General features: G+C 43.9%; 1 protein-coding gene and 1 long non-coding RNA gene across 9 annotated transcripts in view; both read left to right on the top strand.

The window, feature by feature from the left end:
• Nucleotides 1–27,383, top strand: part of LOC110514830 (dedicator of cytokinesis protein 1) — a 538,819-nt gene that overhangs the window by 490,754 nt on the left and 20,682 nt on the right. For all 6 annotated transcript variants that reach the window (XM_036960808.1, XM_036960809.1, XM_036960806.1 and 3 more), the window contains 2 exons: nucleotides 21,270–21,407; nucleotides 26,608–26,750. In XM_036960808.1, the coding sequence (XP_036816703.1) occupies nucleotides 21,270–21,407; nucleotides 26,608–26,750 (281 nt within the window). The remainder of the gene's footprint in view (nucleotides 1–21,269; nucleotides 21,408–26,607; nucleotides 26,751–27,383) is intronic.
• Nucleotides 2,916–4,695, top strand: LOC118943912. Of its 3 annotated transcripts, none has more exons than XR_005039267.1 (3): nucleotides 2,916–2,952; nucleotides 4,082–4,192; nucleotides 4,471–4,695. It is a non-coding gene; the product is annotated as an uncharacterized LOC118943912 (long non-coding RNA). The 3 variants fall into 3 exon arrangements; XR_005039266.1 differs by lacking the exon at nucleotides 2,916–2,952 and adding an exon at nucleotides 3,031–3,063 and having other exon boundaries at nucleotides 4,068–4,192; XR_005039268.1 differs by lacking the exon at nucleotides 2,916–2,952 and adding an exon at nucleotides 3,149–3,188.

The following is a 27,383-nucleotide window of genomic DNA, read 5'->3' as shown; positions in this document are numbered from 1 at the left end:
TTACAAGTCCTTTACAGTTTTCTGTCAAATCACAAAGCAAGTATAATGTTTTCCCCTCACAGATCATCACCACAAATTACAAAGCCTACAGCCTAGCCTAACCGTAGCGCCAAAGATAAACAGGGTTGCCAGATTTAATTTCATTTGTTGGGGATTTCAAGTCCATGGAGGGTAGAAATGGGGGAAGGTATCGTGGGGGGATACGATGCAGGAAATATTACTATGATGGGGGATTTATCATTAAATTGGGGACAAACACAGGAAAAGATTATAAGCTACATAAAACCCCTTGAAAAGGGGCTGCGGTCTGAACTGGCAACCCTGAGTAACGATAGTTACATTCTAAGTCAGTCGAGGGAACCATCCCCTTCATCTCGTTTTGTTAAAACGTCTTTGGTCTGACAGACATTTACGTGACAACCAGAATGCGTTGTATGATGTCAACAAACATGGCGTCACACTGCTAGAAATGACAACACCATGTACAGAAACTATAGTGAGCATGTAATAAGGAACGTAGTTTGATAGGAACACACACGTCCAAAGTTATTATCATTTGTAAGGAAAACAACAATGAAGGCAATGTGGGCGAGTACTTTATCTGGGGAAACACTGGGGGGGTGCTTGGACTCTCATCACAGAGAGAAGTTTGTCCGGCTCAGTAAAGCCTCAAGCATAAATTGGAAATCTTCGACTTCAGTGCATTCAAAACAACTGGTAACTCTGGGGGGGGGGGGGGGGGGACATTTTTTTTGCTCCAACTGGGAAAAATCGTTATGATCGGTCATCCAACTCGGAATTCCAACTCGGGAACTCTGTCCTCTTTCTAGAGCTCTGACTTTCCGAATTTAAAGATCACTGACGTAATGATTTGACCTCGTATTTTTCCGAGTTCCCAGTTGACTTGAACACGGCATAACTGTCCTGTTCCATAACAATCACATTTTGGAACAGTGAGTGCATTCTGACATCACACGCATAAAAAATAAAAACAACCTGTAACTCACGAGTGAAAAGGTGAAACTAGTCTGGTCTGTGCGGAGACACGGAGGCTCAGAGAACACGCCATCCAGAAGGATAGCAAGCACTTGATCTATGAATGATAGTTGGTATTAATTAAATGCCTTATTCATTTTGAAGAACTAGTTAAATAGTGTCAGAGAGCTTAGACAGCAGGTCCTATATGAGATGGTGACTTGGAATTAAATAATAGTCACCAAATATATATTTTTGTTTTTACTAAAGTAACGTGCATAAAATGATGGTTAATAGATGATAAGCAGTAATGGACAGACACAACCATCATGGGATTTTTAATTCATTGTTTTATTCTGTGTTGTTCAAGCATTCAACCCACATAATGCATAGTGCATTTAATGTATAAAACAAGATAGATATCCGTGATAATTATTTTATAATCGAACCGAAACCGAACCAACCCTCAAAAAGCTATATTCGCTCAACACACACACACACACACACACACACACACACACACACACATATACACACACACACACACACACACACACACACACACACACACACACACACACACATACACACACACACACACACACACACACACACACACACACACACACACACACACACACACACACACACACACACACACACTCTTTATTTTAATTGGTGTGTTTTATTCTATATCAAAATAGGTGATTGTTGTGTTTTACCATTTCTTGCTGAGCACTTGACTGTGAACAGTCTCCTCTAGAAGAAAGTAGATGTCTACCTCGTTCCCTAGGTGACCCATACAGAGTAGATGTCTACCTCGTTCCCTAGGTGACCCATACAGAGTAGATGTTTACCTCGTTCCCTAGTCTAGGTGACTCATACAGAGTAGATGTCTACCTCGGCATGCACACTCGCGCTCACACACACACACACACACACAGAGAGACACACACACCCACAGAGACACACACAGAGACACAGAGCCATGCGCGCTCACACACACACACACACACAGAGACACACACACACCCACAGAGACACACACAGAGAGACACAATGGCATGCACACTCGCGCTCACACACACACAGAGAGACACACACACACAGAGACGCAGAGGCATTCACACTCGCGCTCACACACACACACACACAGAGACACAGAGGCATGCACACTCACGCTCACACACACACAGAGACACACACACAGAGACACAGAGGCATGCACACTCGCGCTCACATACAGAGAGACACAGAGGCATGCACACTCGCGCTCACACACACACACACACAGAGACACAGAGGCATGCACACTCGCACTCACACACACACAGAGACACACACACAGAGAGACACAAGGGCATGCACACTCGCGCTCACACACACACATTTAGCTTCATTTTATTTTTAGAGCTGTGACATGCTCTCCTCCTCCTGGGATCTCTGTGGAGTCGTAACCTCTTTCACAATGTACCTTCAGAAAACACTGTTCTTTTGAGTTGACAGGTTGGGGGGGAAGTTTCTCTTTTCCCTCCAATTAGAGTTCTGCAATGTGCCGCTGTTGACTTTCCCTCTGTTTGACTTTGACATGATTTAGTCATCTGAGTGGTTGATGAATAGCCGTCAATACTGTGGCGGTTTCCTGTTGTGCGTGTGGTTTATTGGGGTCAGAAGATGTCACCGGTGTCTGCTGCTGGGTAATTCACTGAAAGACACGTTCACTTTCAGAATGAGGAAGTTGAGAAGGAACAGGCCGGGAATTTAATAGGAATAGTAAACTAATTTTTAGACGACATATACAACAATCCATTGATTGATTAACAGGGATGCTACACTTCCTTTTAGAGTAGGTGTACCCTACAACAAGTAGGGTTCAAGTCTTGCTGACTATTTTCAAAGATCTCCTCTTGTTGAAGACACAGTATATTTAGTCAGGTCAGGTCAGACATGTTCTTTAGTTTTAGACAGAAACATCAGGTCAGGCATGTTCTTTAGTTTTAGACAGAAACATCAGGTCAGACATGTTCTTTAGTTTTAGACATAAACATCAGGTCAGAAACATCAGGTCAGACATGTTCTTTAGTTTTAGTCAGAAACATCAGGTCAGGCATGTTCTTTAGTTTTAGACATAAACATCAGGTCAGACATGTTCTTTAGTTTTAGTCAGAAACATCAGGTCAGACATGTTCTTTAGTTTTAGACAGAAACATCAGGTCAGACATGTTCTTTAGTTTTAGTCAGAAACATCAGGTCAGACATGTTCTTTAGTTTTAGACAGAAACATCAGGTCAGACATGTTCTTTAGTTTTAGACAGAAACATCAGGTCAGACATGTTCTTTAGTTTTAGACAGAAACATCAGGTCAGACATGTTCTTTAGTTTTAGTCAGAAACATCAGGTCAGACATGTTCTTTAGTTTTAGACAGAAACATCAGGTCAGACATGTTCTTTAGTTTTAGTCAGAAACATCAGGTCAGACATGTTCTTTAGTTTTAGACAGAAACATCAGGTCAGACATGTTCTTTAGTTTTAGACAGAAACATCAGGTCAGAAACATCAGGTCAGACATGTTCTTTAGTTTTAGTCAGAAACATCAGGTCAGACATGTTCTTTAGTTTTAGTCAGAAACATCAGGTCAGACATGTTCTTTAGTTTTAGACAGAAACATCAGGTCAGACATGTTCTTTAGTTTTAGACAGAAACATCAGGTCAGACATGTTCTTTAGTTTTAGACAGAAACATCAGGTCAGACATGTTCTTTAGTTTTAGACAGAAACATCAGGTCTGACATGTTCTTTAGTTTTAGACAGAAACATCAGGTCAGACATGTTCTTTAGTTTTAGACAGAAACATCAGGTCAGACATGTTCTTTAGTTTTAGTCAGAAACATCAGGTCAGACATGTTCTTTAGTTTTAGACAGAAACATCAGGTCAGACATGTTCTTTAGTTTTAGACAGAAACATCAGGTCAGACATGTTCTTTAGTTTTAGACAGAAACATCAGGTCAGACATGTTCTTTAGTTTTAGTCAGAAACATCAGGTCAGAAACATCAGGTCAGACATGTTCTTTAGTTTTAGACAGAAACATCAGGTCAGAAACATCAGGTCAGACATGTTCTTTAGTTTTAGACAGAAACATCAGGTCAGACATGTTCTTTAGTTTTAGACAGAAACATCAGGTTAGACATGTTCTTTAGTTTTAGACAGAAACATCAGGTCAGACATGTTCTTTAGTTTTAGACAGAAACATCAGGTCAGACATGTTCTTTAGTTTTAGACAGAAACATCAGGTCAGAAACATCAGGTCAGACATGTTCTTTAGTTTTAGACAGAAACATCAGGTCAGACATGTTCTTTAGTTTTAGACAGAAACATCAGGTCAGAAACATCAGGTCAGAAACATCAGGTCAGACATGTTCTTTAGTTTTAGTCAGAAACATCAGGTCAGACATGTTCTTTAGTTTTAGTCAGAAACATCAGGTCAGAAACATCAGGTCAGACATGTTCTTTAGTTTTAGACAGAAACATCAGGTCAGACATGTTCTTTAGTTTTAGACAGAAACATCAGGTTAGACATGTTCTTTAGTTTTAGACAGAAACATCAGGTCAGACATGTTCTTTAGTTTTAGACAGAAACATCAGGTCAGACATGTTCTTTAGTTTTAGACAGAAACATCAGGTCAGAAACATCAGGTCAGACATGTTCTTTAGTTTTAGACAGAAACATCAGGTCAGACATGTTCTTTAGTTTTAGACAGAAACATCAGGTCAGAAACATCAGGTCAGAAACATCAGGTCAGACATGTTCTTTAGTTTTAGTCAGAAACATCAGGTCAGACATGTTCTTTAGTTTTAGTCAGAAACATCAGGTCAGAAACATCAGGTCAGACATGTTCTTTAGTTTTAGACAGAAACATCAGGTCAGACATGTTCTTTAGTTTTAGACAGAAACATCAGGTCAGAAACATCAGGTCAGACATGTTCTTTAGTTTTAGACAGAAACATCAGGTCTGACATGTTCTTTAGTTTTAGACAGAAACATCAGGTCAGACATGTTCTTTAGTTTTAGTCAGAAACATCAGGTCAGACATGTTCTTTAGTTTTAGACAGAAACATCAGGTCAGACATGTTCTTTAGTTTTAGACAGAAACATCAGGTTAGACATGTTCTTTAGTTATAGACAGAAACATCAGGTCAGACATGTTCTTTAGTTTTAGACAGAAACATCAGGTCAGACATGTTCTTTAGTTTTAGACAGAAACATCAGGTTAGACATGTTCTTTAGTTTTAGACAGAAACATCAGGTCAGACATGTTCTTTAGTTTTAGTCAGAAACATCAGGTTAGACACAGCACACACACACACACAGCAGACACACACACACACACACACTTACACTTACGTCTGTTAGAGAGGAGAACAGAGCTGTCTCTCTCTGCCAGGGATCTTGTTTGTCTCCTAATGTCAGATGTCTGTTAGAGAGGAGAACAGAGCTGTCTCTCTCTGCCAGGGAGCTTGTTTGTCTCCTAATGTCAGATGTCTGTTAGAGAGGAGAACAGAGCTGTCTCTCTCTGCCAGGGAGCTTGTTTGTCTCCTAATGTCAGACGTCTGTTAGAGAGGAGAACAGAGCTGTCTCTCTCTGCCAGGGAGCTTGTTTGTCTCCTAATGTCAGACGTCTGTTAGAGAGGAGAACAGAGCTGTCTCTCTCTGCCAGAGAGCTTGTTTGTCTCCTAATGTCAGACGTCTGTTAGAGAGGAGAACAGAGCTGTCTCTCTCTGCCAGGTAGCTTGTTTGTCTCCTAATGTCAGACGTCTGTTAGAGAGGAGAACAGAGCTGTCTCTCTCTGCCAGAGAGCTTGTTTGTCTCCTGAAGTCAGACGTCTTTTAGAGAGGAGAACAGAGCTGTCTCTCTCTGCCAGGGAGCTTGTTTGTCTCCTAATGTCAGACGTCTGTTAGAGAGGAGAACAGAGCTGTCTCTCTCTGCCAGGGAGCTTGTTTGTCTCCTAATGTCAGACGTCTGTTAGAGAGGAGAACAGAGCTGTCTCTCTCTGCCAGGGAGCTTGTTTGTCAGATGTGTTTAATGAAACAAACAAAGGAGAAAATCTGCTCTAGTAAAACCCTAAACCGGGGGAATGAAATGGAAATGTGCAAACCTATGTGATAGATGTCATCCTGGAGTACCCATCGTAGTCAGCCATTTAGAGAACGGTATCAACACACATACTGCCTTACCAAGCAAAAAGGCAGTAACTGCTGTTCGCGTGGAACTGAGAAAAATGTATTTGATTCACCATGGTTAAATAGTAACTTTATCCAGTTACTGCTAAACATGACCCTCCATTTTCCTCCTGAACACAATACAATAGAGGCAGGATACTTGTCCACATGATTAAGTATGTGTTTAATGTAGCAAAAAAAATGACATTAACTCATTTTCGACACCAATGAGCAGTTTCTGCCTTTTTTTGCTTGGTAGGGCAGCACAGGCTGAACACACAGTACTATAATAGTAATGTGTCCCATTTAGCAGACTATTTTATTCAATAATGTGTCCCATTTAGCAGACTCTTTTATTCCAAGTGTTATACAGTTTACACACGGATGGTTCCGGGATTCGAACTCACTATCAGGGCGTTGCAAGCTTCATTCTACCAACTGAGCTACAGAAGATCCACAGGAACATGACAAATAGCACATTATCTGTAAACCAAGTGATGGACAGCATATGGGTCAGTGTAGTTACTGTAGATAGACAGCATATGGGTCAGTAGTTACTGTAGATAGACAGCATATGGGTCAGTGTAGTTACTGTAGATAGACAGCATATGGGTCAGTGTAGTTACTGTAGATAGACAGCATATGGGTCAGTGTAGTTACTGTAGATAGACAGCATATGGGTCAGTGTAGTTATTGTAGATAGACAGCATATGGGTCAGTGTAGTTGCTGTAGATAGACAGCATATGGGTCAGTAGTTACTGTAAATAGACAGTATATGGGTTAGTAGTTACTGTAGATAGACATCATATGGGTCAGTAGTTACTGTAAATAGACAGCATATGGGTCAGTGTAGTTACTGTAGATAGACAGCATATGGGTCAGTAGTTACTGTAGATAGACAGCATATGGGTAAGTAGTTACTGTAAATAGACAGCATATGGGTCAGTAGTTACTGTAGATAGACAGCATATGGGTCAGTGTAGTTACTGTAGATAGACGGCATATGGGTCACTGTAGTTACTGTAAATAGACAGCATATGGGTCAGTGTAGTTACTGTAGATAGACAGCATATGGGTCAGTATAATTACTGTAAATAGACGGCATATGGGTCAGTGTAGTTACTGTAGATAGACAGCATATGGGTCAGTGTAGTTACTGTAGGTAGACAGCATATGGGTCAGTAGTTACTGTAGATAGACAGCATATGGGTCAGTAGTTATTGTAGATAGACAGCATATGGGTCAGTGTAATTACTGTAAATAGACAGCATATGGGTCAGTGTAGTTACTGTAGATAGTGTAGCAGTAGTGACAGTACCATACACCTTTCCCATAGTGCACTAATGTTGACCAGGGCACTTAGGGTGAAAGGCTGATATTTGGTACACATACCTAATCCTAGAGTTGAGCAGGGTCCATAATGTGTCCAAACAGAAACCTCTGTATCAACGGATCCTCTGCGGTCATTTATCTACATGTACCAAGTGGTACATTGTGTTGGCTTTGCCAGGCCACATGTGTTGAATCAGATTAAAGGCCTGTCTCAGCATCAGGAGGTGTTCTAGAATGTGCAGGTCTTCTATCTGCAGTAACCTAACAGGATTCTGTCACCTAGGGTAACCGTATTCTAATGTGTTGCCATGCCACCACCGTGCTGTTATATCATCCCCTTCCTGATGATGATACTATAAAAAGACACGGGTATCCTGGGAAACGGTGTGGATCTTGCCACAGCACTTTCTCTCCTTCAAGCTCTCTCTCTCTCTCTCTCTCGCTGTCTCTCGCTGTCTCTCTCTCCCTCTCTTGCTCTCTCTCTCACTCTCGCTCTCTCTCTCTCTCTCTCTCTCTCTCTCTCTCGCTGTCTCTCTTTCTCTCTCTCTCTCTCTCTCTCTCTCTCTCTTGCTCTCTCGCTCTATCTCTCTCGCTCTCTCTCTCTCGCTCTCTTGCTCTCTCGCTCTCTCTCTCTCGCTCTCTCTCTCTCGCTCTCTTGCTCTCTCTCGCTCTCTCTCTCTCTCCCCCTCTCTCGCTCTCTCTCTCTCTCTCCCTCTCTCTCTCCCTCTCTCTCTCTCTCTGTCTCTCTCTCTCTCTCTGTGTCTCTCGCTCTCTCGCTCTCGCCCTCTCCCTCTGTCTCTGTCTCTGTCTCTCTCTCTCTCTCTCTCTCTCTCTCTCTCGCTCTCTCTTGCTCTCTCTCTCGCTCTCCTCCTCTCTCGCTCCCTCTCTCGCTCTCTCTCTCTCTCTCCCCCATTCTCTCCCTCTGTCTCTCCCTCTCTCTCTCTCTCTCTCTGTCTCTCTCTCTCTCTGTGTCTCTCTCTATCGCTCTCTCTCTCTCGCTCTCGCCCTCTCCCTCTGTCTCTGTCTCTGTCTCTCCCTCTCTCTCCCTCTGTCTCTCCCTCTCTCTCCCTCTGTCTCTCTCCTCCCTCTGTCTCTCTCCTCTCTGTCTCTCTCTCCTCTCTGTCTCCCTGTGGTGATGATGAAGGTGGTTAATATCAGAGGAGACACTCTGAGGGAGACTGTAAAGCCTCATCTCATCCATCTTCATAAAGCTGGTTTGTGTAACAGAACATCCCACTGGTTTGTGTAACAGAACATCCCACTGGTTTGTGTAACAGAACATCCCACTGGTTCGTGACGTCCCGAAGATAAACCTCTGTCCCTGTAAGGTCAACCCCTATAGGCCCGCCCTGTCCGTCATCACACATGTGGCCCTTTATAGAAGTTGAGTCAGTTGCAACTCCCCTCACACGCCGTTACCTCTGACCTCTGCAGCACACACATGTCCTTATTAACATAGAAACATGGGAATATACTTTATCTGGAATTGTCAATAAAAATAATTTCATAATGACACATGTTGTTAAATAGTTCTAGGACTTGTCATAACTGGTCTCAGTAGTTCCTAGGACCTGTTATAACTGGTCTCAATAGTTCCTAGGACCTGTTATAACTGGGTCAGTCTCAATAGTTCCTAGGACCTGTTATAACTGGGTCAGTCTCAATAGTTCCTAGGACCTGTTATAACTGGGTCAGTCTCAGTAGTTCATAGGACCTGTTATAACTGGGTCAGTCTCAATAGTTCCTAGGACCTGTTATAACTGGGTCAATCTCAATAGTTCCAGGACCTGTTATAACTGGGTCAGTCTCAATAGTTCCTAGGACCTGTTATAACTGGGTCAGTCTCAATAGTTCCTAGGATCTGTTATAACTGGGTCAGTCTCAGTAGTTCTTAGGACCTGTTATAACTGGGTCAGTCTCAATAGTTCCTAGGACCTGTTATAACTGGGTCAGTCTCAATACTTCCAGGACCTGTTATAACTGGGTCAGTCTCAATAGTTCCTAGGACCTGTTATAACTGGGTCAGTCTCAATACTTCCAGGACCTGTTATAACTGGTCTCAATAGTTCCAGGACCTGTTATAACTGGGTCAGTCTCAATAGTTCCAGGGCCTGTTATAACTGGGTCAGTCTCAATAGTTCCAGGACCTGTTATAACTGGTCTCAATAGTTCCAGGACCTGTTATAACTGGGTCAGTCTCAATAGTTCCAGGACCTGTTATAACTGGTCTCAATAGTTCCAGGACCTGTTATAACTGGGTCAGTCTCAATAGTGCCTAGAACCTGTTATAACTGGGTCAGTCTCAATAGTTCCTAGGACCTGTATCTGTCAGTATGTCTGGACTCTGTATCTATCTGTATGTCTGGGCTCTGTATCTATCTGTATGTCTGGGCTCTGTATCTATCAGTATGTCTGGACTCTGTATCTATCAGTATGTCTGGACTCTGTATCTATCAGTATGTCTGGACTCTGTATCTATCAGTATGTCTGGGCTCTGTATCTATCAGTATGTCTGGGACCTGGACTCTGTATCTATCAGTATGTCTTGACTCTGTATCTATCAGTATGTCTGGACTCTGTATCTATCAGTATGTCTGGGCTCTGTATCTATCAGTATGTCTAGGACCTGGACTCTGTATCTATCAGTATGTCTGGACTCTGTATCTATCAGTATGTCTGGACTCTGTATCTATCAGTATGTCTGGACTCTGTATCTATCTGTATGTCTGGACTCTGTATCTATCAGTATGTCTGGACTCTGTATCTATCAGTATGTCTGGACTCTGTATCTATCAGTATGTCTGGACTCTGTATCTATCAGTATGTCTGGACTCTGTATCTATCAGTATGTCTGGACTCTGTATCTGTCAGTATGTCTGGACTCTGTATCTATCAGTATGTCTGGACTCTGTATCTATCAGTATGTCTGTACTCTGTATCCATCAGTATGTCTGGACTCTGTATCTATCAGTATGTCTGGACTCTGTATCTATCTGTATGTCTGGACTCTGTATCTATCTGTATGTCTGAACTCTGTATCTATCAGTATGTCTGGACTCTGTATCTATCAGTATGTCTGGACTCTGTATCTATCTCCTTTGTTAGCCAGAGTTCCCTCTGTATAGTATAGAAGACTGGAACACTCAGAGGACTTATATAGGTTAACGCAGACATTCTCTTTCTCACTCACACACACACACACACACACACACTCCATTCTTTCCCAGAGACTTCACACCCCTCTTTGTTGTCAGAGTAAACCCTTTAGTCAGGCGTTTGGCTGCGGTGAGTATGTAAGCCATAAAGACACTGTACTGAAGATGCTGTGTACGGTGGAACGGTGACAGTAGAGTGTCTGTTGGCTGTGGAAGCGTATACTGTAAATAAAACCTCTTTGTGTGACTTCCTGCAGCCAAAGACCTGCACTAAACCCATTGTCAGAGGATTAAATGTTTTCTTTGTGCCTTTAACTTATTAATCAACAAGCATGCGTATTTTTTATTGGATTTTATTTTTTATTCATAACTTTAACAATATTAGCTTTTTTATGTAAACAAAGGAACAGTTGTGTGTTCAAACCTGGGGAAGGAGGAAGTAAAAGGGGGAGGAGCTAAACTATCGGTTGTAATATTCTACTCGTTCTTAGAGAGACTTCCTGCAGAGCAGTGGTTTTTCTAACCTCTCCTCGGTGACCCCCTGACGTTTTACAATGTTGTTGTAGCTCTGAACTATCTCACCTGATCCACCTGATCAAGGGCTTGGTTATTTAGCTGACAAGTTGAATCAGGTGCTCTGGAATAGATCCAAAAATGTGGATGGCTTGGTGTCCCCGAGGAGACGACAAATCCCTGCTATAAGGCAGGCTGTAGGGAAACTCAGCCTGTTATAAAGTCAAACACTATCTGTTACCAGAGCCTCCTGGCTGTAGAAAAACTAACTCTCCAAGATGATTGGCTGTAGGGACACTCAGCCTGTTATAAAGTCAAACACGATTCGTTACCAGAACCTCCTGGCTGTAGAAAAACTAACTCTCCAAGAAGATTGGCTGTAGGGACACTCAGCCTGTTATAAAGTCAAACACGATCCGTTACCAGAGCCTCCAAAGTCCCTTTATTTCATGTTTAATGTTCTGAGGCTGGTTCTCCATAGTGACGTGACAAAGGAATTTGTCTGTGGCCTGAGATTTACAGGGGGCGTGAGGGGTCATAAAACCCTCCACATCTTCAGACCCACACATCTCTCCTCCTCTGTTGGGGTTGAGAGATAATCTGTAGGGTTGTGGTCTCCTGTAACCTGACCTGATCAAGACAGTCATGACACCAATGACAGGTCACTGTTAAAAAATAGAAAAGAGTAGAGGGCCTAGAGAGCTGCCCTGCGGTACACCACACTTTACATGTTTGACATTAGAGAAGCTTCCATTAAAGAACACCCTCTGAGTTATATTAGATAGATATCCCTGAATCCTCTATATGGCTGAAGGTTGAAAAGCCATTGACACAAGTTTTCTCACAGGTTTTCTCAACAACAAGTTATGGTCAGTAATATCAAAGCATTGACATATTTTTAGTTATTTATTTTTTATTTCACCTTTATTTAACCACTACATCTCAATAGAAAACCATCTAAACTACATCTCAATAGAAAACCATCTAAACTACATCTCAATAGAAAACCATCTAAACTACATCTCAACAGAACTCAATAGAAAATCATCTAAACTACATCTCACTAGAAAACCATCTAAACTACATCTCAATAGAAAACCATCTAAACTACATCTCAATAGAAAACCATCTAAACTACATCTCAATAGAAAACCATCTAAACTACATCTCAATAGAACTCAATAGAAAACCATCTAAACTACATCTCAATAGAAAACCATCTAAACTACATCTCAATAGAAAACCATCTAAACTACATCTCACTAGAAAACCATCTAAACTACATCTCAATAGAAAACCATCTAAACTACATCTCAATAGAAAACCATCTAAACTACATCTCAATAGAAAACCATCTAAACTACATCTCAATAGATCTCAATAGAAAACCATCTAAACTACATCTCAATAGAAAACCATCTAAACTACATCTCAATAGAAAACCATCTAAACTACATCTCAATAGAAAACCATCTAAACTACATCTCAATAGAACACCATCTAAACTACATCTCAATAGAAAACCATCTAAACTACATCTCAATAGAACACCATCTAAACTACATCTCAATAGAACACCATCTAAACTACATCTCAATAGAAAACCATCTAAACTACATCTCAATAGAAAACCATCTAAACTACATCTCAATAGAAAACCATCTAAACTACATCTCAATAGAAAACTATCTAAACTACATCTCAACAGAACTCAATAGAAAACCATCTAAACTACATCTCAATAGAAAACCATCTAAACTACATCTCAATAGAAAACTATCTAAACTACATCTCAATAGAAAACTATCTAAACTACATCTCAACAGAACTCAATAGAAAATCATCTAAACTACATCTCAATAGAAAACCATCTAAACTACATCACAATAGAAAACCATCTAAACTACATCTCAATAGAAAACCATCTAAACTACATCTCAATAGAAAACCATCTAAACTACATCTCAATATAACTCAATAGAAAACCATCTAAACTACATCTCAATAGAAAACCATCTAAACTACATCTCAATAGAAAACCATCTAAACTACATCTCAATAGATCTCAATAGAAAACCATCTAAACTATATCTCAATAGATCTCAATAGAAAACCATCTAAACTACATCTCAATAGATCTCAATAGAAAACCATCTAAACTACATCTCAATAGAAAACCATCTAAACTACATCTCAATATAACTCAATAGAAAACCATCTAAACTACATCTCAATAGAAAACCATCTAAACTACATCTCAATAGAAAACCATCTAAACTACATCTCAATAGATCCCAATAGAAAACCATCTAAACTACATCTCAATAGAAAACCATCTAAACTACATCACAATAGAAAACCATCTAAACTACATCTCAATAGAAAACCATCTAAACTACATCTCAATAGAAAACCATCTAAACTACATCTCACTACATCTCAATAGAAAACCATCTAAACTACATCTCACTACATCCCAATAGAAACCCATCTAAACTACATCTCAATAGAAAACCATCTAAACTACATCTCACTACATCTCAAAAGAAAACCATCTAAACTACATCTCACTACATCTCAATAGAAAACCATCTAAACTACATCTCAATAGAACTCAATAGAAAACCATTCTAAACTACATCTCACTACATCTCAATAGAAAACCATCTAAACTACATCTCAATAGAAAACCATATATTTTTTAATTGATTTCACCTTTATTTAACCAGGTAGGCAAGTTGAGAACAAGTTCTCATTTGCAACTGCTACCTGGCCAAGATAAAGCTTAGCAATTCGACACATACAACAACACAGAGTTACACATGGAATAAACAAAACATACAGTCAATAATACAGTAGAACTAAAGAAAACAAAAAGTCTATATACAGTGAGTGCAAATGAGGTAAGATAAGGGAGTTAAGGCAATAAATAGGCCGTGGTGGCGGTCATTACAATGTAGCAATTAAACACTGGAATGGTAGATGTGCAGAAGATGAATGTGCAAGTAGAGATACTGGGGTGCAAAGGAGCAAAATAAGTAAATACAGTATGGGGATGAGGTAGATAGATGGGCTGTTTACAGATGGGCTATGTACAGGTGCAGTGACCTGTGAGCTGCTCTGACAGCTGGTTCTTAAAGCTAGTGAGGGAGATGTGAGTCTCCAACTTCAGAGATTTTTGCAGTTCGTTCCAGTCATTGGCAGCAGAGAACTGGAAGGAGAGATGACCAAAGGAGGAATTGGCTTTGGGGGTGACCAGTGAGATATACCTGCTGGAGCACGTGCTACGGGTGGTTGCTGCTATGGTGACCAGTGACCTGAGATAAGGCGGGGCTTTACCTAGCAGAGACTTGTAGATAACCTGTAGCCAGTGGGTTTGGTGACGAGTATGAAGCGAGGGCCAACCAACGAGAGCGTACAGATTGCAATGGTGGGTAGAATATGGGGCTTTGGTGACAAAACGGATGGCACTGTGATAGACTGAATCCAGTTTGCTGAGTAGGGTGTTAGAGGCTATTTTGTAAATGACATCACCGAAGTCTAAGATCGGTAGGATGGTCAGTTTTACGAGGGTAAGTTTGGCAGCATGAGTGAAGGATGCTTTGTTGCCGAAATAGGAAGCCGATTCTAGATTTAACTTTGAATTGGAGATGTTTGATGTGAGTCTGGAAAGAGAGTTTACAGTCTAACCAGACACCCAGGTATTTGTAGTTGTCCACGTATTCTAAGTCAGAGCCGTCCAGATCTAACAGTACAGGTCCCACAATCTTCTCATTATCGATTTCTTTCAACCAATCATCAGTCATGTGTGTCAGTACCATACACATTGAGTGCTCTTCCCAACAGTTTGCTAAGAGCTGGCAGCAAGCTGATAAGTTTGCTCTTAGAACCAGTAAAGGCAGCTGTACCCCTCTTGGGTGGCGGAATGACTTTGGCTTCCCTCCAGGCCTGAGGACAAAGACTCTTTCCTCTTGGCTCAGATTAAAGATATGACAGATAGGAGTGACTATAGAGTCAGCTACCATCCTCAGTAGGTTTCCATCTAAATTGTCAATGTCAGGAGCTTTGTCATTATTGATCAATAAATAAAATAATCAACCTCTCCCACAGCAACTTTACAACATTAAAATATGCAAAGCTTTTCTTTCGTCATTTGTATTTTGTATGCATGAATATGAAGGCTCGCTGTTCGTTGTCGGCATTTCCTGCCTACATTTTCCCACGTTGCCAATGAAGTCATCATTAAAATAATTGGCCACATCAAATGGTTTTGTGACGAATAAGCCATCTGATTCGCTGAAAAGATGTAGTTGAATTTTTTGTCTTTCTGCCCATAATGTCATTTAAAGTTCTCCTAAGTTTTTTTCCATCATTCTTCATATCGTTGATCTTGGGCTTCATAATACAGTCTCTTCTTCTTCTTTGTTGAGTTTCGTCACATCATTTCTCCATTTGCACTCAGTCAGCCAGTCAGATGTACAGCCACACTTATTAGCCACTTCCTGTTGCCTCATTTTGGGGCGGCAGGGTAGCCTAGTGGTTAGAGTGTAGAGACGGCAGGGTAGCCTAGTGGTTAGAGTGTAGAGGCGGCAGGGTAGCCTAGTGGTTAGAGTGTAGAGGCGGCAGGGTAGCCTAGTGGTTAGAGTGTAGAGGCGGCAGGGTAGCCTAGTGGTTAGAGTGTAGAGGCGGCAGGGTAGCCTAGTGGTTAGAGTGTAGAGGCGGCAGGGTAGCCTAGTGGTTAGAGTGTAGAGGCGGCAGGGTAGCCTAGTGGTTAGAGTGTAGAGGCGGCTGGGTAGCCTAGTGGTTAGAGTGTAGAGGCTGCAGGGTAGCCTAGTGGTTAGAGCGTAGAGGCGGCTGGGTAGCCTAGTGGTTAGAGTGTAGAGGCGGCAGGGTGACCTAGTGGTTAGAGTGTAGAGGCGGCAGGGTAGCCTAGTGGTTAGAGCGTTGGACTAGTAACCGGAAGGTTGCAAGTTCAAACCCCCGAGCTGACAAGGTACAAATCTGTCGTTCTGCCCCTGAACAGGCAGTTAACCCACTGTTCCTAGGCCGTCATTGAAAATAAGAGTTTGTTCTTAACTGACTTGCCTAGTTAAATAAAGGTAAAATAAAAAATAAAAATTCTTACAATCATATAGGTTTGTTCAATTCCTCATCAATCCATGGAGCCTTAACGGTTTTCTACCAGGAAGTGAATTAACAGGTGCATGTTTATCAGTACGTGGCTCTTTAGGCACTGTTCGATGGTGTCATGTTGTTGTACTGTGTGTTGAATCCCTTGACCGGGGTATTACTAGGTGGTCACATGTTGTGATGTTGACAATCTATAATGTCAATTGACAATCTTTGCATGTGCTCTCTCATAGCATCATAAAGGCTAGACTCAGACAATTACTGGCTTTTTATTTATTAATTTATTTAACCTTTATTTAACTAGGCTAGTCAGTTATGAATAAATTCTTATTTTACAATGACGGCCTACCCCGGCCAAACCCTCCCCTAACCCGGACGACGCTAGGCCAATAGTGCGTCGCCCTGGCTTCCTACCAACCTGCCTGCCTACTTTTACACTCTCTATCAGTCCCGTGTCAGTCCTGTGTCAGTCTTGTGTCAGTCCCGTGTCAGTCTTGTGTCAGTCCAGTGTCAGTCCCGTGCCAGTCCCGCGTCAGTCCAGTGCCAGTCCCGTGTCAGTACCGTGTCAGTCAGTGTCAGTCCCGCGTCAGTCTAGTGTCAGTCCCGTGTCAGTCCCGCGTCAGTCAGTGCCAGTCCCGTGTCAGTCCCGCATCAGTCCCGCGTCAGTCCCGTGTCAGTCCTGTGTCAGTCCCGCGTCATTCCAGTCCCGTGTCAGTCCCGCGTCAGTCCCGTGTCAGTCCCGTGTCAGTCCCGTGCCAGTCCCGTGCCAGTCCCACGTCAGTCCAGTCCCGTGTCAGTCCCGCGTCAGTCCCGTGCCAGTCCCACGTCAGTCCCGTGCCAGTCCCGTGTCAGTCCTGTGTCAGTCCCGCGTCAGTCCTGTGTCAGTCCCGTGTCAGTCCCGCGTCAGTCCCGTGTCAGTCCTGTGTACTCTTAGTTTTGCTGTGTCATGTAAAGGTGCAGTGTGATAACAGAAGAGAAACACACAGTGTGTCTAGAGAGTAGGAGCATGGAGCGGTGAGGTGACTATGGCAACCTGGCCTTCTACATTCTACCGGGGTTTTAATGAACACGACCATGTTTCCTTGGCTTTCTCAGCAGGCGTGGGTTCTAAAGACACACACACACACACACAAACAAATACACTCCCCCACACACGCACAAACATACAAACAAGTACACCCCCACACACACACACCATGACTTACTGTGAGTTCGGACGTAATTAGCAGTTCCAGTGTCTACCTGACACCAGTAGGAGAGGAATGTTATGGAGTATAATATACCACCTGACACCAGTAGGAGGGGAATGTTATGGAGTATAATATACTAACTGACACCAGTAGGAGAGGAATGTTATGGAGTATAATATACCACCTGACACCAGTAGGAGAGGAATGTTATGGAGTATAATATACCACCTGACACCAGTAGGAGGGGAATGTTATGGAGTATAATATACCACATGACACCAGTAGGAGAGGAATGTTATGGAGTATAATATACCACCTGACACCAGTAGGAGGGGAATGTTATGGAGTATAATATACCATCTGACACCAGTAGGAGAGGAATGTTATGGAGTATAATATACCACCTGACACCAGTAGGAGAGGAATGTTATGGAGTATAATATACCACCTGACACCAGTAGGAGGGGAATGTTATGGAGTATAATATACCACCTGACACCAGTAGGAGGGGAATGTTATGGAGTATAATATACCACCTGACACCAGTAGGAGGGGAATGTTATGGAGTATAATATACCACCTGACACCAGTAGGAGGGGAATGTTATGGAGTATAATATACCACCTGGCACCAGTAGGAGAGGAATGTTATGGAGTATAATATACCACCTGACACCAGTAGGAGAGGAATGTTATGGAGTATAATATACCACCTGACACCAGTAGGAGAGGAATGTTATGGAGTATAATATACCACCTGACACCAGTAGGAGAGGAATGTTATGGAGTATAATATACCACCTGACACCAGTAGGAGGGGAATGTTATGGAGTATAATATACCACCTGACACCAGTAGGAGAGGAATGTTATGGAGTATAATATGCCACCTGACACCAGTAGGAGGGGAATGTTATGGAGTATAATATACCACCTGACACCAGTAGGAGAGGAATGTTATGGAGTATAATATACCACCTGACACCAGTAGGAGAGGAATGTTATGGAGTATAATATACCACCTGACACCAGTAGGAGAGGAATGTTATGGAGTATAATATACCACCTGACACCAGTAGGAGAGGAATGTTATGGAGTATAATATACCACCTGACACCAGTAGGAGGGGAATGTTATGGAGTATAATATACCACCTGACACCAGTAGGAGAGGAATGTTATGGAGTATAATATACCACCTGACACCAGTAGGAGAGGAATGTTATGGAGTATAATATACCACCTGACACCAGTAGGAGAGGAATGTTATGGAGTATAATATACCACCTGACACCAGTAGGAGAGGAATGTTATGGAGTATAATATACCACCTGACACCAGTAGGAGAGGAATGTTATGGAGTATAATATACCACCTGACACCAGTAGGAGAGGAATGTTATGGAGTATAATATACCACCTGACACCAGTAGGAGGGGAATGTTATGGAGTATAATATACCACCTGACACCAGTAGGAGAGGAATGTTTTGGAGTATAATATACCACCTGACACCAGTAGGAGAGGAATGTTATGGAGTATAATATACCACCTGACACCAGTAGGAGGGGAATGTTATGGAGTATAATATACCACATGACACCAGTAGGAGAGGAATGTTATGGAGTATAATATACCACCTGACACCAGTAGGAGGGGAATGTTATGGAGTATAATATACCACCTGACACCAGTAGGAGAGGAATGTTATGGAGTATAATATACCACCTGACACCAGTAGGAGAGGAATGTTATGGAGTATAATATACCACCTGACACCAGTAGGAGGGGAATGTTATGGAGTATAATATACCACCTGACACCAGTAGGAGGGGAATGTTATGGAGTATAATATACCACCTGACACCAGTAGGAGGGGAATGTTATGGAGTATAATATACCACCTGACACCAGTAGGAGGGGAATGTTATGGAGTATAATATACCACCTGGCACCAGTAGGAGAGGAATGTTATGGAGTATAATATACCACCTGACACCAGTAGGAGAGGAATGTTATGGAGTATAATATACCACCTGACACCAGTAGGAGAGGAATGTTATGGAGTATAATATACCACCTGACACCAGTAGGAGGGGAATGTTATGGAGTATAATATACCACCTGACACCAGTAGGAGAGGAATGTTATGGAGTATAATATGCCACCTGACACCAGTAGGAGGGGAATGTTATGGAGTATAATATACCACCTGACACCAGTAGGAGAGGAATGTTATGGAGTATAATATACCACCTGACACCAGTAGGAGAGGAATGTTATGGAGTATAATATACCACCTGACACCAGTAGGAGAGGAATGTTATGGAGTATAATATACCACCTGACACCAGTAGGAGGGGAATGTTATGGAGTATAATATACCACCTGACACCAGTAGGAGGGGAATGTTATGGAGTATAATATACCACCTGACACCAGTAGGAGAGGAATGTTATGGAGTATAATATACCACCTGACACCAGTAGGAGAGGAATGTTATGGAGTATAATATACCACCTGACACCAGTAGGAGAGGAATGTTATGGAGTATAATATACCACCTGACACCAGTAGGAGAGGAATGTTATGGAGTATAATATACCACCTGACACCAGTAGGAGAGGAATGTTATGGAGTATAATATACCACCTGACACCAGTAGGAGGGGAATGTTATGGAGTATAATATACCACCTGACACCAGTAGGAGAGGAATGTTATGGAGTATAATATACCACCTGACACCAGTAGGAGAGGAATGTTATGGAGTATAATATACCACCTGACACCAGTAGGAGAGGAATGTTATGGAGTATAATATACCACCTGACACCAGTAGGAGGGGAATGTTATGGAGTATAATATACCACCTGACACCAGTAGGAGAGGAATGTTATGGAGTATAATATACCACCTGACACCAGTAGGAGGGGAATGTTATGGAGTATAATATACCACCTGACACCAGTAGGAGGGGAATGTTATGGAGTATAATATACCACCTGACACCAGTAGGAGGGGAATGTTATGGAGTATAATATACCACCTGACACCAGTAGGAGAGGAATGTTATGGAGTATAATATACCACCTGACACCAGTAGGAGGGGAATGTTATGGAGTATAATATACTACCTGACACCAGTAGGAGGGGAATGTTATGGAGTATAATATACCACCTGACACCAGTAGGAGGGGAATGTTATGGAGTATAATATACCACCTGACACCAGTAGGAGGGGAATGTTATGGAGTATAATATACCACCTGGCACCAGTAGGAGAGGAATGTTATGGAGTATAATATACCACCTGACACCAGTAGGAGAGGAATGTTATGGAGTATAATATACCACCTGACACCAGTAGGAGAGGAATGTTATGGAGTATAATATACCACCTGACACCAGTAGGAGGGGAATGTTATGGAGTATAATATACCACCTGACACCAGTAGGAGGGGAATGTTATGGAGTATAATATACCACCTGACACCAGTAGGAGAGGAATGTTATGGAGTATAATATACCACCTGACACCAGTAGGAGAGGAATGTTATGGAGTATAATATACCACCTGACACCAGTAGGAGAGGAATGTTATGGAGTATAATATACCACCTGACACCAGTAGGAGAGGAATGTTATGGAGTTTTGTTGTGTTGTGGTCCCTTACTTGCCGTGTGTGTGTGTGTGTGTGTGTGTGTGTGTGTGTTTTCAAACCCCTTTAGATGACCGTTGTGATCATTGTGTGTTTCCAGATCCCTTACCTAGCTGATGGAGTTCGTATCCATGGAGAGAAAGTGACTGAGGCTCTGAGGCCTTTCCATGACCGCCTGGAGGCCTGCTTCAAACAGCTCAGAGAGAAAGTGGAGAAACAGTACGGAGTCAAGACACTGGTAATATCTCTTTCCTCTTCTCTTCTCCACCTCTCTTTTCCTCCTCTCTCCACCTCTCTTCTACTCCTCTTCCTCTCTTCTCCTCCTCTCTCCCCCTCTCCTATCTTCTCTCTCCTCCTCTCTTCTTCTCTCTCCTCCTCTCTTCTCCTCTCTTCTCCTCTCGTCTCCTCTTTCATATGCACTCTTCTCCATTCTCCTCTTCTCTTCTCCTCTCTATTCTCCTCCTCTTCCTCTCTTCTCCTCCTCTCTCCCCCTCTCCTCTCTTCTCATCTCTCCTCTTTTCCTCTCTCTTCTACTCTCTTCTCATCTCCGCTCTCTTCTCTCTTCTCATCTCTCCTCTTCTCCCTTCTCCTCCTCTCTTCTCCTCTCCTTTCTTCCTCTCTACTTCTCCTCTTTCTCTGTCCTAATTCCTCCTCTCATCTCATCCTACTCTCTCCTACTCATTTTAAATATACATGTTAGTAATTTAGCAGACACTCTTAGCCAGAGCCACTTACAGTTAGTGCATTCATCTCCAGATAGCTAGGTGAAACAACCACATATCACAGTTAGTGCATTCATCTCCAGATAGCTTGGTAAGACAACCACATATCACAGGCAGAGAAGGTAGATTTTCCCTCAATAACGTAGCTGTCAGTAGAGTCCGAGCTGTCAGTAGAGTCCGAGCTGTCAGAAGAGTCCGAGCTGTCAGAAGAGTCCGAGCTGTCAGAAGAGTCCGAGCTGTCAGTAGAGTCCGAGCTGTCAGTAGAGTCCGAGCTGTCAGTAGAGTCCGAGCTGTCAGAGCTGTCAGAAGAGCTGTCAGAAGAGTCCGAGCTGTGAGTAGAGTCCGAGCTGTGAGTAGAGTCCGAGCTGTCAGTAGAGTCCGAGCTGTCAGAGCTGTCAGTAGAGTTCGAGCTGTCAGTAGAGTCCGAGCTGTCAGTAGAGTCCGAGCTGTCAGTAGAGTCCGGGCTGTCAGTAGAGTCCGGGCTGTCAGTAGAGTCCGGGCTGTCAGTAGAGTCCGAGCTGTGAGTAGAGTCCGAGCTGTGAGTAGAGTCCGAGCTGTGAGTAGAGTCCGAGCTGTGAGTAGAGTCCGAGCTGTGAGTAGAGTCCGAGCTGTCAGTAGAGTCCGAGCTGTCAGAGCTGTCAGTAGAGTTCGAGCTGTCAGTAGAGTCCGAGCTGTCAGTAGAATCCGGGCTGTCAGTAGAGTCCGGGCTGTCAGTAGAGTCCGAGCTGTCAGAAGAGTCCGAGCTGTCAGTAGAGTCCGAGCTGTCAGAAGAGTCCGAGCTGTCAGTAGAGTCCGAGCTGTCAGTAGAGTCCGAGCTGTCAGTAGAGTCCGAGCTGTCAGTAGAGTCCGAGCTGTCAGTAGAGTCCGAGCTGTCAGTAGAGTCCGAGCTGTCAGTAGAGTCCGAGCTGTCAAAGCTGTCAGAAGAGTCCGAGCTGTCAGTAGAGTCCGAGCTGTCAGTAGAGTCCGAGCTGTGAGTAGAGTCTGAGCTGTGAGTAGAGTCCGAGCTGTCAGTAGAGTCTGAGCTGTCAGAGCTGTCAGTAGAATCCGAGCTGTCAGTAGAGTCCGAGCTGTCAGTAGAGTCCGAGCTGTCAGAAGAGTCCGAGCTGTCAGTAGAGTCCGAGCTGTCAGAAGAGTCCGAGCTGTCAGTAGAGTCCGAGCTGTCAGTAGAGTCCGAGCTGTCAGTAGAGTCCGAGCTGTCAGTAGAGTCCGAGCTGTCAGTAGAGTCCGAGCTGTCAGTAGAGTCCGAGCTGTCAGTAGAGTCCGAGCTGTCAGTAGAGTCCGAGCTGTCAGTAGAGTCCGAGCTGTCAGTAGAGTCCGAGCTGTCAGTAGAGTCCGAGCTGTCAGTAGAGTCCGAGCTGTCAAAGCTGTCAGAAGAGTCCGAGCTGTCAGTAGAGTCCGAGCTGTCAGTAGAGTCCGAGCTGTGAGTAGAGTCTGAGCTGTGAGTAGAGTCCGAGCTGTCAGTAGAGTCTGAGCTGTCAGAGCTGTCAGTAGAATCCGAGCTGTCAGTAGAGTCCGAGCTGTCAGTAGAGTCCGAGCTGTCAGAAGAGTCCGAGCTGTCAGTAGAGTCCGAGCTGTCAGAAGAGTCCGAGCTGTCAGAAGAGTCCGAGCTGTCAGTAGAGTCCGAGCTGTCAGTAGAGTCCGAGCTGTCAGTAGAGTCCGAGCTGTCAGTAGAGTCCGAGCTGTCAGTAGAGTCCGAGCTGTCAGTAGAGTCCGAGCTGTCAGTAGAGTCCGAGCTGTCAGTAGAGTCCGAGCTGTCAGTAGAGTCCGAGCTGTCAGTAGAGTCCGAGCTGTCAGTAGAGTCCGAGCTGTCAGTAGAGTCCGAGCTGTCAGTAGAGTCCGAGCTGTCAGTAGAGTCCGAGCTGTCAGTAGAGTCCGAGCTGTCAGTAGAGTCCGAGCTGTCAGTAGAGTCTGAGCTGTCAGTAGAGTCCGAGCTGTCAGTAGAGTCTGAGCTAGAAGGGTTGGGGAGGCTTAAGTGAAAGGAGGATTATTTAAGATACTATTTGAAGAGGTCGGGTTTCAGATGTTTTCAGAAGATGGGCAGGGACTCTGCTGTCCGAGCTTCAGGGGGAAGCTGGTTCCACCATTGGGGTGCCTGGACAGAGAAGAGCTTGGACTGGGCTGAGTGGGAGCAGCCCTCCCGTAGGGGTGGGAGGGCCTAGAGACCAGAGGTGGCAGATAGAATGTTCGGGTGTTGAGTTTGAGCAGAGCCTGATGGTAGGGAGGGGGAGCTGCCCTCCCGTAGGAGTGGGAGGGCCTAGAGACCAGAGGTGGCAGATAGAATGTTCGGGTGTTGAGTTTGAGCAGAGCCTGAAGGTAGGGAGGGGGAGCTGCCCTCCCGTAGGGGTGGGAGGGCCTAGAGACCAGAGGTGGCAGATAGAGTGTTGAGTTTGAGCAGAGCCTGAAGGTAGGGAGGAGCAGTTCCTCTTGAGCTACTTCTTCTCTCTCCTCTCCTGTTGTTGGCCCATTAAAAAGTGTCCCTGGATTTATTTCCTCGAACAAACTTTTATTCCATCACCTGCAGTTTGGTCAAAATGATGGGCACAATGAGGATTATTTTACACGTTTTATGTGATACCATGGTGTTGTTGTTGACACATGGAGAGAACAGAACAGACAGACCGTGGCTCAGTATTTCAGGTCCTTAACTCTCCATCTCCCCAAGTACAGACATGATATTTGTGGTCTTCCTGAACAACACTCTATTGTGTCCTGTTCTCTCAGAGTCATTCCTACTGTAGCTGGGACACAATGCTGCTGACAGTGTTACCTGCCAGACCCTGGGTCAGTTCAGTATGGAAGAGCACACACCCCATTCATAGTCATTCCTACTGTAGCTGGGACACAATGCTGCTGACAGTGTTACCTGCCAGACCCTGGGTCAGTTCAGTATGGAGGAGCACACACCCCATTCAGAGTCATTCCTACTGTAGCTGGGACACAATGCTGCTGACAGTGTTACCTGCCAGACCCTGGGTCAGTTCAGTATGGAAGAGCACACACACTGAATCACCCCTAGACATGGATCTATAGACGCTATTAACTAACACTGATGGGAGGAGGAGGGTATTGATCACTCAAAGATAGGAGGAGGAGGAGGGTATTGATCACTCAAAGATAGGAGGAGGAGGAGGGTATTGATCACTCAAAGATAGGAGGAGGAGGAGGGTATTGATCACTCAAAGATAGGAGGAGGAGGAGGAGGGTATTGATCACACAAAGATAGGAGGAGGAGGAGGGTATTGATCACTCAAAGATAGGAGGAGGAGGAGGGTATTGATCACTCAAAGATAGGAGGAGGAGGAGGGTATTGATTACTCAAAGATAGGAGGAGGAGGAGGGTATTGATCACACAAAGATAGGAGGAGGGGGAGGGTATTGATCACTCAAAGATAGGAGGAGGGTATTGATCACTCAAAGATAGGAGGAGGAGGAGGGTATTGATCACAAATATAGGAGGAGGAGGAGTGTATTGATCACACAAAGATAGGAGGAGGAGGAGGGTATTGATCACAAATATAGGAGGAGGAGGAGTGTATTGATCACACAAAGATAGGAGGAGGGTATTGATCACACAAAGATAGGAGGAGGAGGAGGGTATTGATCACACAAAGATAGGAGGAGGAGGAGGGTATTGATCACTCAAAGATAGGAGGAGGGTATTGATCACACAAAGATAGGAGGAGGAGGAGGGTATTGATCACACAAAGATAGGAGGAGGAGGAGGATATTGATCACACAAAGATAGGAGGAGGGGGAGGGTATTGATCACTCAAAGATAGGAGGAGGAGGAGGGTATTGATCACACAAAGATAGGAGGAGGAGGAGGGTATTGATCACACAAAGATAGGAGGAGGAGGAGGGTATTGATCACACAAAGATAGGAGGAGGGGGAGGGTATTGATCACACAAAGATAGGAGGAGGAGGAGGGTATTGATCACACAAAGATAGGGGGAGGGTATTGATCACACAAAGATAGGAGGAGGAGGAGGGTATTGATCACACAAAGATAGGGGGAGGGTATTGATCACTCAAAGATAGGAGGAGGAGGAGGGTATTGATCACACAAAGATAGGGGGAGGGTATTGATCACACAAAGATAGGAGGAGGAGGAGGGTATTGATCACACAAAGATAGGGGGAGGGTATTGATCACTCAAAGATAGGAGGAGGAGAAGGGTATTGATCACTCAAAGATAGGAGGAGGAGGAGGGTATTGATCACACAAAGATAGGAGGAGGAGGATTTACATGGTATAAATTCACGAGGTGGACTATCATCACTGCTGCTGCCTCGCGTGGTGCATGCGCGTGTGTGTGTGCGTGTGTGTGCGCGCGTGTGTGTGTGTGTGCACGGCAATAATGAATATGCTGTAAGGACAAAACAGCACAGCCATAGCACAACAGACAAGGCTGACAGCAGCCCAGGACTGTCTCAAGGAACTACGGCCCCAGGAACAGAACTTTGTTATAGCCAGATTTTATAGTCAGGACTCTACTCACTTCCAATGTTAAATGTAGCTAAATAATCTCTCTCTCTCTGTCTCTCTTTCTCTCTCTGTCTCTCTCTCTCTCTCTGTCTCTCTCTGTCTCTCTCTCTGTCTCTCTCTCTCTCTCTCTCTGTCTCTCTCTCTGTCTCTCTCTCTCTGTCATGTTGTCAGTGTGTTATTAAATAATGGTGTCCGTGGCACTAAACTGTGTTGTGTGTTTGTTTGTGCAGCCTGCGGTGGATGACAGACGTGGGACCCGTCCTCGCTCAATGCTGCGTTCCTTCACCATGCCCTCACAACAGAGACCACTCTCTGTGGCTTCAGTCAACTCCATCTCCTCTGACAACTCCCCCTCCAGACCTGGCTCAGACGGGTATGATACACACACAGAGTGACACACACACACACAGAGAGACACACACACACACACACACACACACACACACAGAGAGAGACAGACACGTTTATTTGACAAATGGGGACGTCCAGATAGAACAAGTAGAATGGGGACGTCCAGATAGAACCAGTAGAATGGGGACGTCCAGATAGAACCAGTAGAATGGGGACGTCCAGATGGAACCAGTAGAATGGGGACGTCCAGATGTAACCAGTAGAATGGGGACGTCCAGATGGAACCAGTAGAATGGGGACGTCCAGATAGAACCAGTAGAATGGGGACGTCCAGATGGAACCAGTAGAATGGGGACGTCCAGATAGAACCAGTAGAATGGGGACGTCCAGATGGAACCAGTAGAATGGGGACGTCCATATAGAACCAGTAGAATGGGGACGTCCATATAGAACCAGTAGAATGGGGACGTCCAGATGGAACCAGTAGAATGGGGACGTCCAGATGGAAACAGTAGAATGGGGACGTCCATATAGAACCAGTAGAATGGGGACGTCCAGATGGAACCAGTAGAATGGGGACGTCCAGATAGAACCAGTAGAATGGGGACGTCCAGATAGAACCAGTAGAATGGGGACGTCCAGATAGAAACAGTAG

Source organism: Oncorhynchus mykiss, chromosome 23, assembly GCF_013265735.2.
Source record: "Oncorhynchus mykiss isolate Arlee chromosome 23, USDA_OmykA_1.1, whole genome shotgun sequence".
Classification (NCBI taxonomy): domain Eukaryota; kingdom Metazoa; phylum Chordata; class Actinopteri; order Salmoniformes; family Salmonidae; genus Oncorhynchus; species Oncorhynchus mykiss.
Note: the sequence above shows the minus strand (reverse complement) of the source record. Positions and strands in the feature narration are given on the sequence as shown.